General features: G+C 37.0%; 2 protein-coding genes across 6 annotated transcripts; one reads left to right on the top strand and one right to left on the bottom strand.

Annotated features, from left to right (window-relative positions):
• Positions 1-249: 249 nt before the first annotated feature.
• LOC113286420 (cationic peroxidase 1-like) lies at positions 250-1,472 on the top strand. The gene is made up of 3 exons (XM_026535047.1): positions 250-540; positions 623-817; positions 924-1,472. The coding sequence occupies exons 1-3, from the start codon at positions 319-321 to the stop codon at positions 1,470-1,472; spliced, it is 966 nt and encodes a 321-aa protein (XP_026390832.1). The 5' UTR covers positions 250-318.
• Positions 1,473-3,215: 1,743 nt separating this feature from the next.
• Positions 3,216-8,268, bottom strand: LOC113290115. Of its 5 annotated transcripts, XR_003331401.1 has the most exons (8): positions 7,833-8,268; positions 6,375-6,441; positions 5,990-6,112; positions 4,842-5,127; positions 4,573-4,733; positions 4,381-4,492; positions 3,921-4,066; positions 3,216-3,840 (listed from the first exon to the last, which is right to left on the bottom strand). XR_003331401.1 is itself a non-coding variant. In XM_026539653.1 (6 exons), exons 1-6 carry the CDS (start codon positions 7,856-7,858, stop codon positions 3,817-3,819), a joined length of 732 nt encoding a protein of 243 aa, XP_026395438.1. In that variant the 5' UTR covers positions 7,859-8,268; the 3' UTR covers positions 3,216-3,816. The 5 variants fall into 5 exon arrangements, 1 of the variants encoding a protein (XP_026395438.1); XR_003331403.1 differs by having other exon boundaries at positions 4,381-4,500; positions 4,842-6,112; XR_003331402.1 differs by lacking the exon at positions 6,375-6,441 and having other exon boundaries at positions 4,381-4,500.
• Positions 8,269-12,875: the final 4,607 nt, after the last annotated feature.

Genomic DNA, 12,875 nt, shown 5'->3' with positions numbered 1-12,875 from the left:
GTTATTAAGCTGAACAATCAAAAATAATATTCATGCCAAAAATAAATCAATACATTAATTGTTACTAGCTATGTTCCAAGAACAAAGCTTATAGCCATCCTTGGTTGTGGCAAAGTTTTGACTTCAAAACCTACTCTCTCAACATTATTGTAATGCATTTATGCATGCTCCTCAAATCAATATCCTGGCAAGCTATAAATACGAATGCCACTTTTGCTGATAAGTAATATACACGAACAATACGATCAAGCATAGTTCAAACTGTATAAACCTAGAGCTAGTTTGAGAATTTAGAGCACAGACAGAGAGTTGATTAAAATGGCAGATGGTAATGGTTTCACTTATTTTCTTCTTATTGTGGTAGTTTTGGTATCGGTGACGACAGTACCTTCGACGGACGCACTCTCAACTACTTTTTATCATAAAGTTTGCCCGAAAGCCCTTCCCACAATTAAGAAAGTGGTAACGGACGCTGTGAACCGTGAGGGCCGAATGGGCGCTTCTTTGCTTCGCCTCCATTTCCACGACTGCTTCGTTAATGTAAGCTTGAATATTGATCAGTCACTCATTTATTGACCATGTTAGGTGAGATTGCACTAACTCCGTTTCTTGAATATTGAAGGGATGTGATGGATCAGTTCTTCTTGATAGCACATCAACAATAGATGGGGAGAAAACTGCATTTGGCAATAACAACTCGTTAAGAGGATTTGAAGTGGTGGACAGGATCAAGTCAGAAGTGGACAAAGTCTGTGGTGCTCAAGTTGTCTCTTGTGCTGACATCTTAGCTGTTGCTGCTCGCGACTCTGTCGTCCAGGTGAAGAAAAATTATATTACATTGATTAGGGTTAATTTGGCTCTTAATTACAAGAAAAAAATGTGTTACTAATTTTAGTGTTGTTTTCATGCGCATGCTTCTGCAGTTAGGAGGAAAAACGTGGAAGGTAGAACTAGGCCGAAGAGACTCGACCACAGCCAGCCGAACTGATGCTAACAATGCCTTGCCAGCTCCTTTCATGGACCTCCCAGCTCTCAAAACCAGCTTCCAGAACGCAGGATTGGACGAAACAGACCTAGTTGCATTATCTGGAGGACATGCCATAGGGTTTTCTCAGTGTAACAACTTCAAAAACCGGATTTACAATGAATCCAACATCGACCCGTTATTTGCCAGGAACCGGAAATTAACTTGTCCTCCTTCCGGCGGGGACGCCAGACTTGCTCCATTCGATCCCACAGCTGTAAAATTTGATACGCTGTACTTCAAAAATCTGGTGAAGAGAAGAGGATTACTTCATTCAGATCAGGCCTTGTTTAACGGCGTATCAACTGATGCATTAGTGAAGAAGTACAGTACTCATGCCGGTGCTTTTGCAGCTGATTTCGGAAAGTCTATGATTAAAATGGGAAGGAACAAGCCACTGGAAGGAAGTTCAGGACAAATTCGATTGAATTGCAGGAGGATCAACTAGAAGATCACAGATGGCTTTCTCATTTTGTTGTATGTATCTGTTTTATATGTTGTTTGCTTGTTTTCTTTTTACTGCTATGGCAATTGTAAGTAGTATAAATCTTTCTTTCGTTTATCATCATCAAGAATAATTGGTGATACACATTTTAATTCAATAAGGATATATAAGATGTTGTTTAAAGTTTACGACTGGCGTGCAAAGTTGTTCCTTGGAAATTTTCTTTCATTTATCTGAATATCTTTTTATCTTGGATTTTCTTCGAGCTAATTCCTAGAGCTTTAAGTGAAACAAAACTGTTCCTGTGGGGAAGTGCTTGAAAGTTATCTAGTTTAGAGTCCCCAGCAATAATTTTATTTAAAACTCCGCTTCTGGGGTCATAAAGGCATAGAGTTGTGGAGTTGTACCACAGCAATACTTCATTTCTCTTTGTGAGGGCCATCGGCTCGTAATAGTCGTCATTGTTGGTGAATAAACACGATATCCCGAACTCCAAACTCCAATACCAAGATTGATATCCATCCTCTGCATGGTAATTTTTTGTATTGTGATGTTTATTTTTAAATGACCATATATCGACATTCTCACCTCGTAGATGAATAACACATAAATTCCCTCCCAACAACTTGAGTCGATATCTGGAGGTGCGCTTACCATCAAAACATGGTGGTACAGTTGGGAGCACTCATAGTTTCTCGTCCGCCAGATCAAGAGCAACAATCTTCCAGTCCAAGCTATCTAGCCAGTAAAGTGATTCGTTCATCAAGGTACCTTCGAAGGACAATAAGTAGTCGATTTCTCCAATGTCTCTCCAACCATTACCACCTCCAAGAGTATATATCTGGGCAAATCCCACAGATGGTGGATCGATTTGGGTAGTGAATTCTAACAACCTTGTAAGTGTTCGTCGAATCAAGGTACCCAGATCCACTCACTATAAGACCCTCTTGGCAGTTTAATCTTGGAAGGTTAAAGTACTCCCCAGTGAAAGGGTTACAAATATAGACGGGATCAATAATCCGATGATGGGGTATAGAGAAACAGACCAAACCATTGCAAGAACCAACCATGGTATCTATGTAATGTTTGATCTTTGAGAGAATTTCGCACGAAAATATCTTCTCTTCATGACCATTACCAGAATCTTTGCTGCTTTTAATCTTGTCATAATCACAATAATAAAGTTGAACGTTTCTATCCCAGTTGTATGCAATTGAGAAAAGTAGACCAACACCACCTTTCCTGTGAGAGAGAAGTTCATTCCATGTTTTAGAGGTAAGTTTGCACTCTAAGGTAGACTCCTGAGGAACGTGGGAGAGAATTTTCCGTATGATGTCCTTGTGAAGGACAAAGAAAAAACGAGTCTTTGTATAACTCGGAGACAAATGGAAACCACACGAGTTAAGACTAAGATTTGTGGACCCATGACAACGTCAATTGGGCTTGAGCCCGGGGGCACAAACATAGGCACTTGTAGCTGTAGGGGCTAACCGGCTAAGTAACAGACAACAACAGAAAATTCCCAAACATAGTAGTATAACCTAAAACTAAGATCACAGGTCGCAGCATCTTTCTGATCAGATAACATTATCTTTTTTATTTTACTCTTGTTAGTTCTTCTTTTTAGTACTTATTTTATAAGATCAAAAGAGAATATAACCGAGATGGGAAAGGAAAAATGAGACAAACAGGAATACACGAATTGCCTAGCTAATCCTCAGCTAGTCTCGATTATAACAAGGCTAATTCAGACCAAAATTCAACTGATTTCCCGAAAGAGTGAATATACAAACCACTCAACAGATCCAAAATTCAACAATATTTGTGCATAAATTCACATCTGGAATATACAATGCAAAGGACTAAGTCACTTCTGCTCTAGCACACAAAACATACTAGTACAACCGTTGACACAATGGGAGGGCCGAACGAATAACTTATTAGAGAAATTGTAAAGCAAAGAGATGTTCAAACAAAAACAACTACTGCTGATTAGCGGAATCTTCTAATATGTCGATGGAATATTCCGTCACGGTACCGTCACAGCTAACAGTCAAGCTAGTCAAACCTTTAGTCAACTGGTCAAGGTAAAAAATGAGTTAGCCGAGTCAGCTATCTGACTCGGTATTATTCAGCTGCACCACGGAGTAAAAAATAAATTTAAAAACAACACTAGAACAAACAAACTTGCAAAAATACTACACTTTGCTTTCGTTACTCTTTCAAAGTTGAATATTCCTTCGCTGGTAAAGAGGAATTCAAGAAAGCAAGGGAACGCCTTCTCAACAACAAAGTTTCTCTGACACCAGCCTGCACCACATCATACACTTCTTTTTTCAGCTTTGGATTACCTCATCCCATCTCTTGAAATCTGCACATTTACGAAAATATACTTTACAAATCCGAGTAAAACATAGTTGTTTCTTCCAGAGAGAGTTGAAAAAGTTTTACCTTAAGCATATACATTAGGATCCAGACAGGAACTTTTGGTATCGTTCTATTCTTAGAGCGTAACGGTTTTAAGGGCTTTGATTGCTCGTGACATGTTTTATTTTAATCTGAAAGAAGAAATCTTGGGTGTCTAGAACATAAGAGACCTGCCCCATGTGAACATTTCGTAAGTCAAATAGTTAAGGTGTCAACATAGGTAGGAAGTTAAACAGGAAAAGCAGCAAGCCAGGCATTTATCCACTTCCAATTTTATGTTTTTTAGTACCGATACCAGGAACTAACGTTAGTAATATAATTGGTACCGGTTCAGGTTACTTTTGCCACCGAATTACCTAAATCAACTACAAATACTTCAAGATATTCATACAAAATAAATTAATGACAAAATGATTACTCAAATTGTCCTAAATTTAAGAATAGAATCTAAAGAGCGCCCTGACGGTGTATGTATGATGCATACCTTGGATGTCACGCAAGATTCTTGCACTCCAAACCATTGACAACTCGAACTCCATCCATGGCATTGTATGTACCAGAAATTTTCTTCCCCGCGTGCGTATTTTCGTTTGTTTCTGCAACACTATAATGAAATTAAGCCACAGAAAAGTTCAACTTCAAAAGCTTTGGCTAATCATTAATAAGTTCCCCGTACCTGTGAAAAAACATCATGCGCCTCCTTCCTGTCAGGAAGAACTGAGAGGAAGTCACTGTGCAAAAAAGAGAGAAATGAGGATCCATAGAAACAACGGTAACTTCGGGCTTTTCACGACTACAGTCCATCAACTGGATTGATAAATGAGTTGGACTGGAAGTCTGCAAATGATAAAGCACAAACGAGAACCTATCAAAATCAGTTCCCCGGTCAACTTCCGGGAATCATAAAGATAAAGGCATATAGGAAAGGGTTGGAGAGACACATACACATTCAAACCAGTATATGTTTTCATCATGATGAAGAACACGGGCATTTTCGTGATAAAAAAAAATCAATGAACTTCCCTGGTCGTCTTGAATTTTCATATGTTCAACCAGAATAATCTCCGGTCTGTAACCCCATTCTGCAGCTCCAGTCCCTTCTAGCCGTGTAATATTTACTGCAACAGCAAGACCAACTAATCTCAGCTGCAAATCACCAACACAGACAACCATTTCCTCCATCATTGCAATAACCCTGAATATCCTTTCTAACCACCAGTATTCACTGAAACTACACCAAACAGTGCAATAACCTAAGTAAGCAAAACATTGCAGATAAACAAACAAAGTAAACTAAGTGATGAATCAAGAAAAAATATGCGTTGTATAAATACTTAAGTAAATACATCTGCATTTGGGATCTACCTGGTGTCTTCAAAACAAACATAGACTCGAGGGAAGAATCAAAAATCAGTTTATACAAGAGTGCCAAGAGGAGGAGTTCGGAAGCAAACTGCCAAACAAAATGATATAAGTGGAACAAAGTGCATTCATATAGCTCCGCTCACTATGAAATATGTAGCGGCACATAGACAGAGCTAGAATCTCAATCAAGATATATTAGTCGGAGTTTTGAAGCTACTCTGGATATGCACTGCAATAGGAGATTTGTCACTGTCCTAGATGTGTCTCAGTTAAAACCCTACTTGGATAGCTTTAAGTGAAATAATACACTTTTAGCCTCTGCTTGGTACCCAGAGAAGATTTGAATGATGCGAATGAGATAAGATGCCTTGATATTGCTGGGAATGAAGTTAATTTTTAGTTTCCAATTTTGATTATGGATATTAAGAAAGCAACATAAGAGCTATGATCTTTTATAGTTTCTGTAGATCTGAAGATTTTCACAACCCTCATTGCCTTTCACTATAAAGGCTCAACGCGAAATAAAATCAAATATACCATGCTCCCTAAATAACTTCATCATTTTATCTGCGTCATGCCAATTTTCACCAGATACGAAGAGCACTATAACAATTACGCTTTCTGTTGGCAGTTCATTTTAAAGTTTGATCATCCAACACAGGATCAGAAAGTGGACAAACTGCAATAATACATTTTTAACTGTGAAGTAGCTCTAAGTGAAGACTTACTCCATTGCTATATACACATAAGAATCATCCTCGAATGCATTATGAAATTGAACAACGAGCTGTAAGAGCTTGCAATATCTTGACCTCTCGTTTAACATCCTCAACTGAAATAGGGAGTACCATCTGTCCAAAAAAAGAACTCTGTCAAAATTTCATCGAAGTAAAGAAAGTTACATCCCAATTTTTCAAGAAAAACCCCAGTTAGCAGCATCAAAATCACAATTGAAATCCAAAATCGTATTATAAAAGATTGAAATCGTATTATAACCAGTGACCTGATAAAGAATTGAAGCAGGAAAATATCTAAGCGACCTCACAAATATCAACGACCATTAGTAAAAAAACATGAAGCTCCTGATTCTTTATTTCATGCTAATGAACTTACAAAATTTCTAGCTAAGATAAATTGCCAAGAAGGTCTGGGGCCTGTTAAGAAATTTTGATCCAACTTCCTGAAAGAAAGGCTATAACACTTGGTATTAGAAATTTAAAATACACTTTTGCATGCAAACTGTGTCCATGTGCTAAGTCTGGTTTCAACTGATGCAAAAACTTTACGCTAAATTGATTGGAAACATGCTTACACTGTTGCAAACTATCCATAATTCTTTGTCTACACAGAGTAGTAAGCTTTCAAATGCTAGGATTTGGAAACAAAAAACACACATAATACGTACAATGTATAAACAATGCTACTCTGGTGATGCCAGGTGATGGTCAAATCACAAAAAGCAGATTAGTAGTATCCAGAAAAGATGGATGGTCAAGGTAGTTTGCATTAATCTATCAATGGATACGGATAGCACCACTTTGAATTCAGTTACAGAGCTACCATGTTACTTAAAAGGACGTTTTATTTTCTTTCTACACTGTTCTCTACTTATGTTTTTCTCCTTCACACAAGCCATTGCTGCCAAATTTTCCCTTACAAAAACAGGCATTCACCATCTCATCTACATACGTTTTTTTCACATGCAATTATTCTAACAATTAAGATTCACAAAATGCAATTATTCTAACAATTAAGATTCACAAACTTAGCAGTTGAATTCTTGTCAAAACAAAAAAAAAACACTTAGCAATTGGACATCGTTTTCTGTCAAGCAGCAAATCAAATTGTTATTGTAATTCAACCAAATAAGGATCTAATCATGATTAACCCGAAGAATCAAGGGGCACAACTCTTAACGAAAAGTAGATATTTGGTACTTATAAATTTCGCCGTGTTCAACACTAACATGAATCAACGGTGAAGGTAATGTCGTATTGTCGACACTGGAGCATGGATATGAGTACTTCCTTGTGACATCAATCAAATTAGTTGAACTTTACTTTTCCGTTATATTCATCTGGCAGTTGAAATTAAAAAGAGCTTCGATCCCCATAATTGTACTAAATTGGTTTAACATCAAGGGCAATTTCAATGAAAGTTCATGTTTAGTTGAAGCATAACCACAAAGATCAGTCTGCTCGAATGGATTACCAAACTACGCAATTTCACCATGGAACAGACTCAATTTTATCAAATCAAAGTCCATGGAGAACTCAATTTTACTAAGTTTAGCTTCAATAGAAATAAAATCAAACAATCACACATACATACACACAGAGAACAAGAAAAAAAACTTTAAAAATAGCAAAATTCGTTAATTAATTGATTATAAAAATAAAAAAAAAACAACAACAACAACAACATATTTCCCATTAAAATCAGAGTCAGTAGTAATTCAAAGCTTGTTCATATACCCTTTAACAATAATCTTTGAGTTGAATCTACTATTCACCATAACCAAAAAAAAAAAAAAAAAAAAATCAAAATGAAACTGAGAATAATAACAAAAACCTGGGTTGTTGATTCTCTATAACCATCTGTCTCTCTTGAAACTAGTATTCATCTTCTGTCTCTCTTGAAACTAGTATTCATCTTCTTCTCCCCTCTTCTTCGGCTTCCTGTAATTCTCTTCAAAATGTTTAGCCATAAAAATCCCAGTATTTGCAAGCTTTTTGATGTTTGGAACATTGTAATTCTGAGCAATATAAATCCCAAATCCTGTACCAAGTATGAAATTAAATCCACGCTGATTATCCCCATTTTTGTTTCTGCAAATTCTTGCTTGATTAAACTAGGGTTTTCACCGAAAAAAAAGAAGAAGAACAAAAACAAACTAGGGGTTTTCAGGTAAATGGTTTGCTGGACACTCTAAGATCAACGGATATTTAGGTTTCAAGATTTCAACCCCTCTCCCAAGCTTCGGTTTCGTTTTTTTTTTCTTTTTTCTTTTTCGGATCGGGGAACAAAAAGAAAGATCAACTGGGAGATTTTATTTTTGGTCTCGGCTGGTACGTGGTCAGTTGGTCATGTCCCAAGACTCTCCCAACCCCAAGTTCTAGCCCCGAGTCATTACTCAATAGACACAACTAGGGGTGAGCATTTTATCCTTAATGCGCGGATTTAATCGGGACCAACCGTAATTGTGCGGATGGATGTCCGGACCGTTCGTTAAAGGGTTGGACGCGGATGAAATTTTTGAAATCCAACAGATTACGGATTGGATCCAGATGCAACCTTGAAAATCCGTTGGACATCCATTCCCGTTAGATTAAGGGTATTCATATAGTTTCTAGAAAATATATGGATAGTTTTCGAATTTTTAGGTGTTTGCTTGGAATGTTGTCCATGGAACTTCTATATTTATATCCATATAAAAATATGTGAAGGTTCTATAAAAGTCTCTTTAAGGGAAAAACAGAGAGAAGACCACGAGAATGAGAAACGGCAAGAGGGATGGTATTGATAGGCAGCAGCCATATTACATAGCAGAGTATACTTTATACACAACCGTGGGAAAACCCTAACTACCTAGTTGGGTCGCACATCTATGGTCCATATGCCCTACAACACTCCCTCTTGTGCGGTCCAATAGACCTTCATACGCAGTGCTTCATATATAGTGCTTCGAATGTAATTCTTCAAATGTCGTCCTCTCCTTGATGACTTGTGCCGAAATCAATTGCCTCATTAAAACTTTGACAAGGAAAAACCCAGTGGAATAAAACCTTGGTACAACTCTTTACATGTAGTACTTTACATGTTGTCTCTTACTTTACATGTAGTTCATCACATGCAATACAATCTTCACAGATCGATGAGTCTAAGTTAATTGCCTTGTTAAAACTTCATCAGGGAAACCCAAAGGGACAAAACCTGAACTAAAGAAAAAAGATTACAATATTAAGCAAACTTAGAACATAGTTGGACTCGAATATGTTGCCTCATTAAAACCTTGACAAGAAAAACCCGGTGGGATAAAACCTTGACGAAGGGAAAAGAATACAATGTGACAGATGCAAGTAAAGGTGATCTGTTGCAGATGATCACTTTGTTCTGTTGAAGTTGATTAGTTGCTTCACAACTCCTTAGGCAGAAAATCCTTGTGGGAAAGACAATAGCCTTAGTTGAGAAATTACTTCCCGGTGTTTGTTGTTGTCTCATTAAAAACCTTGACGAGCAACAAAACCCTGTGGGAAAAAGTAACCTTGGTCAAGGAAAAGAGTTCAACACACCATTAGATGATCCCCATGATGTCAGACAATTTTCATTAGTCTAATGCAGTCAAAAGAAGTTTATCACACTTTACTTTGGTGACTTGGATGTTTATAGAACCATGTTGTTGATTCTGGAAGTTACGTTGCTTAACGAACTATCATGTTTCATTTCTTTGATTCAGATATACTTGATGCTTTTAGTATTGTCTCGCTAAAAACCATGTCGAGTAACAAAACCCTTTGGGAAAAACTATTCTCGATCGAAGGAAAACAGAGTACAACACAGCTTCAATTTCGAAGTAAGTTATGTCGACTTCATATCCTTGGATCCTCCCCCTGATGTCGGCATCTCCCCCTGATTACTTTCAGAGTTGTTTCATACTGTTCCTTTAGTCATGTACTTTTCGAAACTGAATATCGGTAATGACCTAGAAAATAGTCTACCGTATCTCCCCCTGATTACTTTCGTTGAAGAAGAGATTATTGTTCTTTTATAATCAACAACCTTTGGATTGCACTTTAGTTAGCATTCCTTTTTATGTCTTTGCATGGATAAAACAAATTTATGTCAATGGTTAATTTTAAGCACATGATTACATTGACTATACCATTCCAATAAAGTTACGTTGGCGTTGAGCTATATCTAGCTAACAAGTTCATTGAGGATGTAACATTTGGTCGAGTACATTATGCTAAGTACAATAATGCGTCTATTATACTTAGATAAGGAAAGTTCATCTCCCGACCCAAGTTCGTCATCATCCTTTAGACGAATTGGTCATTTATGTACATTTGAAACTCGACTAATCATGGGAGTGCTAGCAGCATGCACGTCCTTATTAAATTGCCTGACAATGGACATATGCAAACTGGTGGAATAATATACCACAATCTCGGTCTTCTAGTTTAGAACATAGATGAGATCGATATTTCCCAATATTTTCATCTCAAATTCAGATTTTAAATAGTTTGTAAGATCTCTTATTCCATTAACAGTACTTATCATGTTCATATCGTCGACATAGATAGCTATAATTCTGAATCAGGAACTTATTTAATACGCATGGCACGAAATCTTACTTGTTTATCCCTTCCCAATCACATAGTCACTTAGACGGGTATACCACATCCGCCTGATTGTCTTAAATCAATAAGTGAGTGTTCCAGTGTAACTACAAACACACTCCGTGGTTTAGAGTCATTCGACTTGGGAAGAAAAATGCCATCATGCACTTTTGCAAATATCTTTGAGTCTAAATCTCCAGAGATATAACCACATCTACTATGTTTCAAGTTCTTTTGAAACTACCAAGCAAACTAATTAATTGAACATTATGATGTTCAAAAGAGTAAGCGATCCAGGGGTTTGTGAGAAACCTCGCGCCACAAGGTGATTCTTTATACTTTAAGACCTCATTCTTCTCATTACACTTTGTGACAAATAACCACATATGTTCCACAGGCTTTACACTAGGTTGGTTAGCACTACCACACCAAATACCTGTATATTTGTCAAAGAACTAAGTTCTACCTGGATTGCGTAGGCCAAATATGCTATTTATTTGAAATTAATCAAAATAAAGCATGGTTCGATCTCATTGTTCTCTACTTCTGGAGCAACTATTTATGGATTATATCATCATTGTGCACGCATGATCCTTCCATTGACCCATATGCATTCTCATAATCCGTCAGGATTTCGTTGTTCTCTAGAATCGTTTAAAACTTCGGAGCGTCCTCCAGTTTGATTCATGGACATATTCAGAGACAATCTTATGAGATGATTTCTGATAATATAAATAAGTTGTGCCTTGCTCACCTACTTCCTTTCTAGGTGAGGATTGATCGAACCAAGTGGTCTCTCCAACTTCCTTTTTGGAGCCACGGCCTCAACCAAACTTCCACTGAGTGTAGTTGAAAAACCTTATTCTATGGTGTATATCCCGTATTGAGGATTTGTAACTTTGAAGGTAGGTTTGCAGCTGGTATGTGTGATCTCATCACTTTAGCAACATCAGTGTACATTCTGAAAATCAAATATTCTTTATCACTTCACATTTACATTTGTGGAGTACAAGAATCAATATGAGACACAGTGGGAACACACCATGACAGTTCATGTTGTTCCCTTAGAAAATACTTTTTCTTATCTCCCCCTAACGACGGGAAGATTGTCTCTTTAAAGTGATAACCCGCAAATCTAGCCGTAAGAGATCTCCTTCCAAAAGTTTTAAAATGCGGATAATTGTTGGAAACTCATTTCCAACAGAACTACTTAACAGTTTTGAAGACCCATCATAGTACGATGTGGAGTCGTAATGGCACATATATAGTGCAACCAAAAATGCGTAAAAACACGAATGTCAGGCTTAAATCTAGTTACCAACTGGTACGCATAAAATGTTGACTAATATTGGGTTCTAAAAACGAATTAAGTAAGATGCGTGTAATATTGCATATCCCCAAAACAATAAAAGATAGGTTGGTACGCATAACTTATTCCTTAGGCACCATCTGTAACCTTTGATGGTAGCCTCTGCGAGACCATTGGGCATAAGATGGTTTATATTGATCCTATTAAACATGCAATATTCATCAAGTCCTTTTGATGTAAATTCTCTAGAATTAATAAGGGTGGTGAGCCTTTGCACTTTGTATTGTGTAATATGTGCTAGGAGTTTTTAAACGCAAATTTCTTGGGAACTATAACTAGTCCAAAATGTCAAAACATTCACTAGAGCCATAAGTCACTTTAATGGTCCAAATTCTGCATGAATATTTTTCTAAATTTCACCTTGTTATCTTTGTAACATGGATTGTTTACCATTTGCATCTTAGGATAGATTCGATCCTGTTTTACTGAAAACTTTGTAAAATGAGTGATATGCTCTCATACTTAAAAGCATAATGGTAGGGAGGAGGGGGTTGTGCATCTGGTACTTTAGAAAATACTTATTTAGAGATATGTCGTTACTTCGCATTCTGTCAATCTTTTTCTTATTGTCTCGTCCACACAAACACAGCGATGTACGTATGAGTCCTTGCAAAACGAAGCATCATGTCACAATCAAGGTGCCTTTATGGTTATGTCAAAGTCTGTATGAGTCAATTTCCAACATTTCATCTTCGGAGTCAATATGGATTCAATAATCCAAATTAATACTATAATGATTTACATTTCACTAAATTGACTCATTAGTCTCTCTACAGTATGTTTCCTTCCAAATACATTAGTGACTATAAAAGATGCAATCAATTACATTATCATCACAGTCAGGTTCCACCTGATATCCATTTGCATGGGTTTCTTTAGAATTTAACAAGGTGTGATTATCTCTCG

The sequence above is a fragment of the Papaver somniferum genome, chromosome 6 (genome assembly GCF_003573695.1).
Source record: "Papaver somniferum cultivar HN1 chromosome 6, ASM357369v1, whole genome shotgun sequence".
NCBI classification, from domain to species: domain Eukaryota; kingdom Viridiplantae; phylum Streptophyta; class Magnoliopsida; order Ranunculales; family Papaveraceae; genus Papaver; species Papaver somniferum.
The sequence above is the reverse complement of the archived record's forward strand: the minus strand, read 5'-3'. Positions and strand labels throughout refer to the sequence as shown.

Excerpts from the sequence above, each read along its gene's own strand:
- LOC113286420 (XM_026535047.1), top strand. The coding sequence starts at position 319 with ATGGCAGATGGTAATGGTTTCACTTATTTTCTTCTTATTGTGGTAGTT. Across the intron at positions 541-622 it reads TCCACGACTGCTTCGTTAAT|GGATGTGATGGATCAGTTCT; the intron begins GTAAGCTTGAAT and ends TGAATATTGAAG. Across the intron at positions 818-923 it reads CTCGCGACTCTGTCGTCCAG|TTAGGAGGAAAAACGTGGAA; the intron begins GTGAAGAAAAAT and ends ATGCTTCTGCAG.
- LOC113290115 (XM_026539653.1), bottom strand. The coding sequence starts at position 7,858 with ATGGTTATAGAGAATCAACAACCCAG. Across the intron at positions 4,734-4,841 it reads ACATATACTGGTTTGAATGT|ACTTCCAGTCCAACTCATTT; the intron begins GTATGTGTCTCT and ends TATCATTTGCAG. Across the intron at positions 3,841-4,380 it reads AATCTTGCGTGACATCCAAG|ATTTCAAGAGATGGGATGAG; the intron begins GTATGCATCATA and ends GTAAATGTGCAG.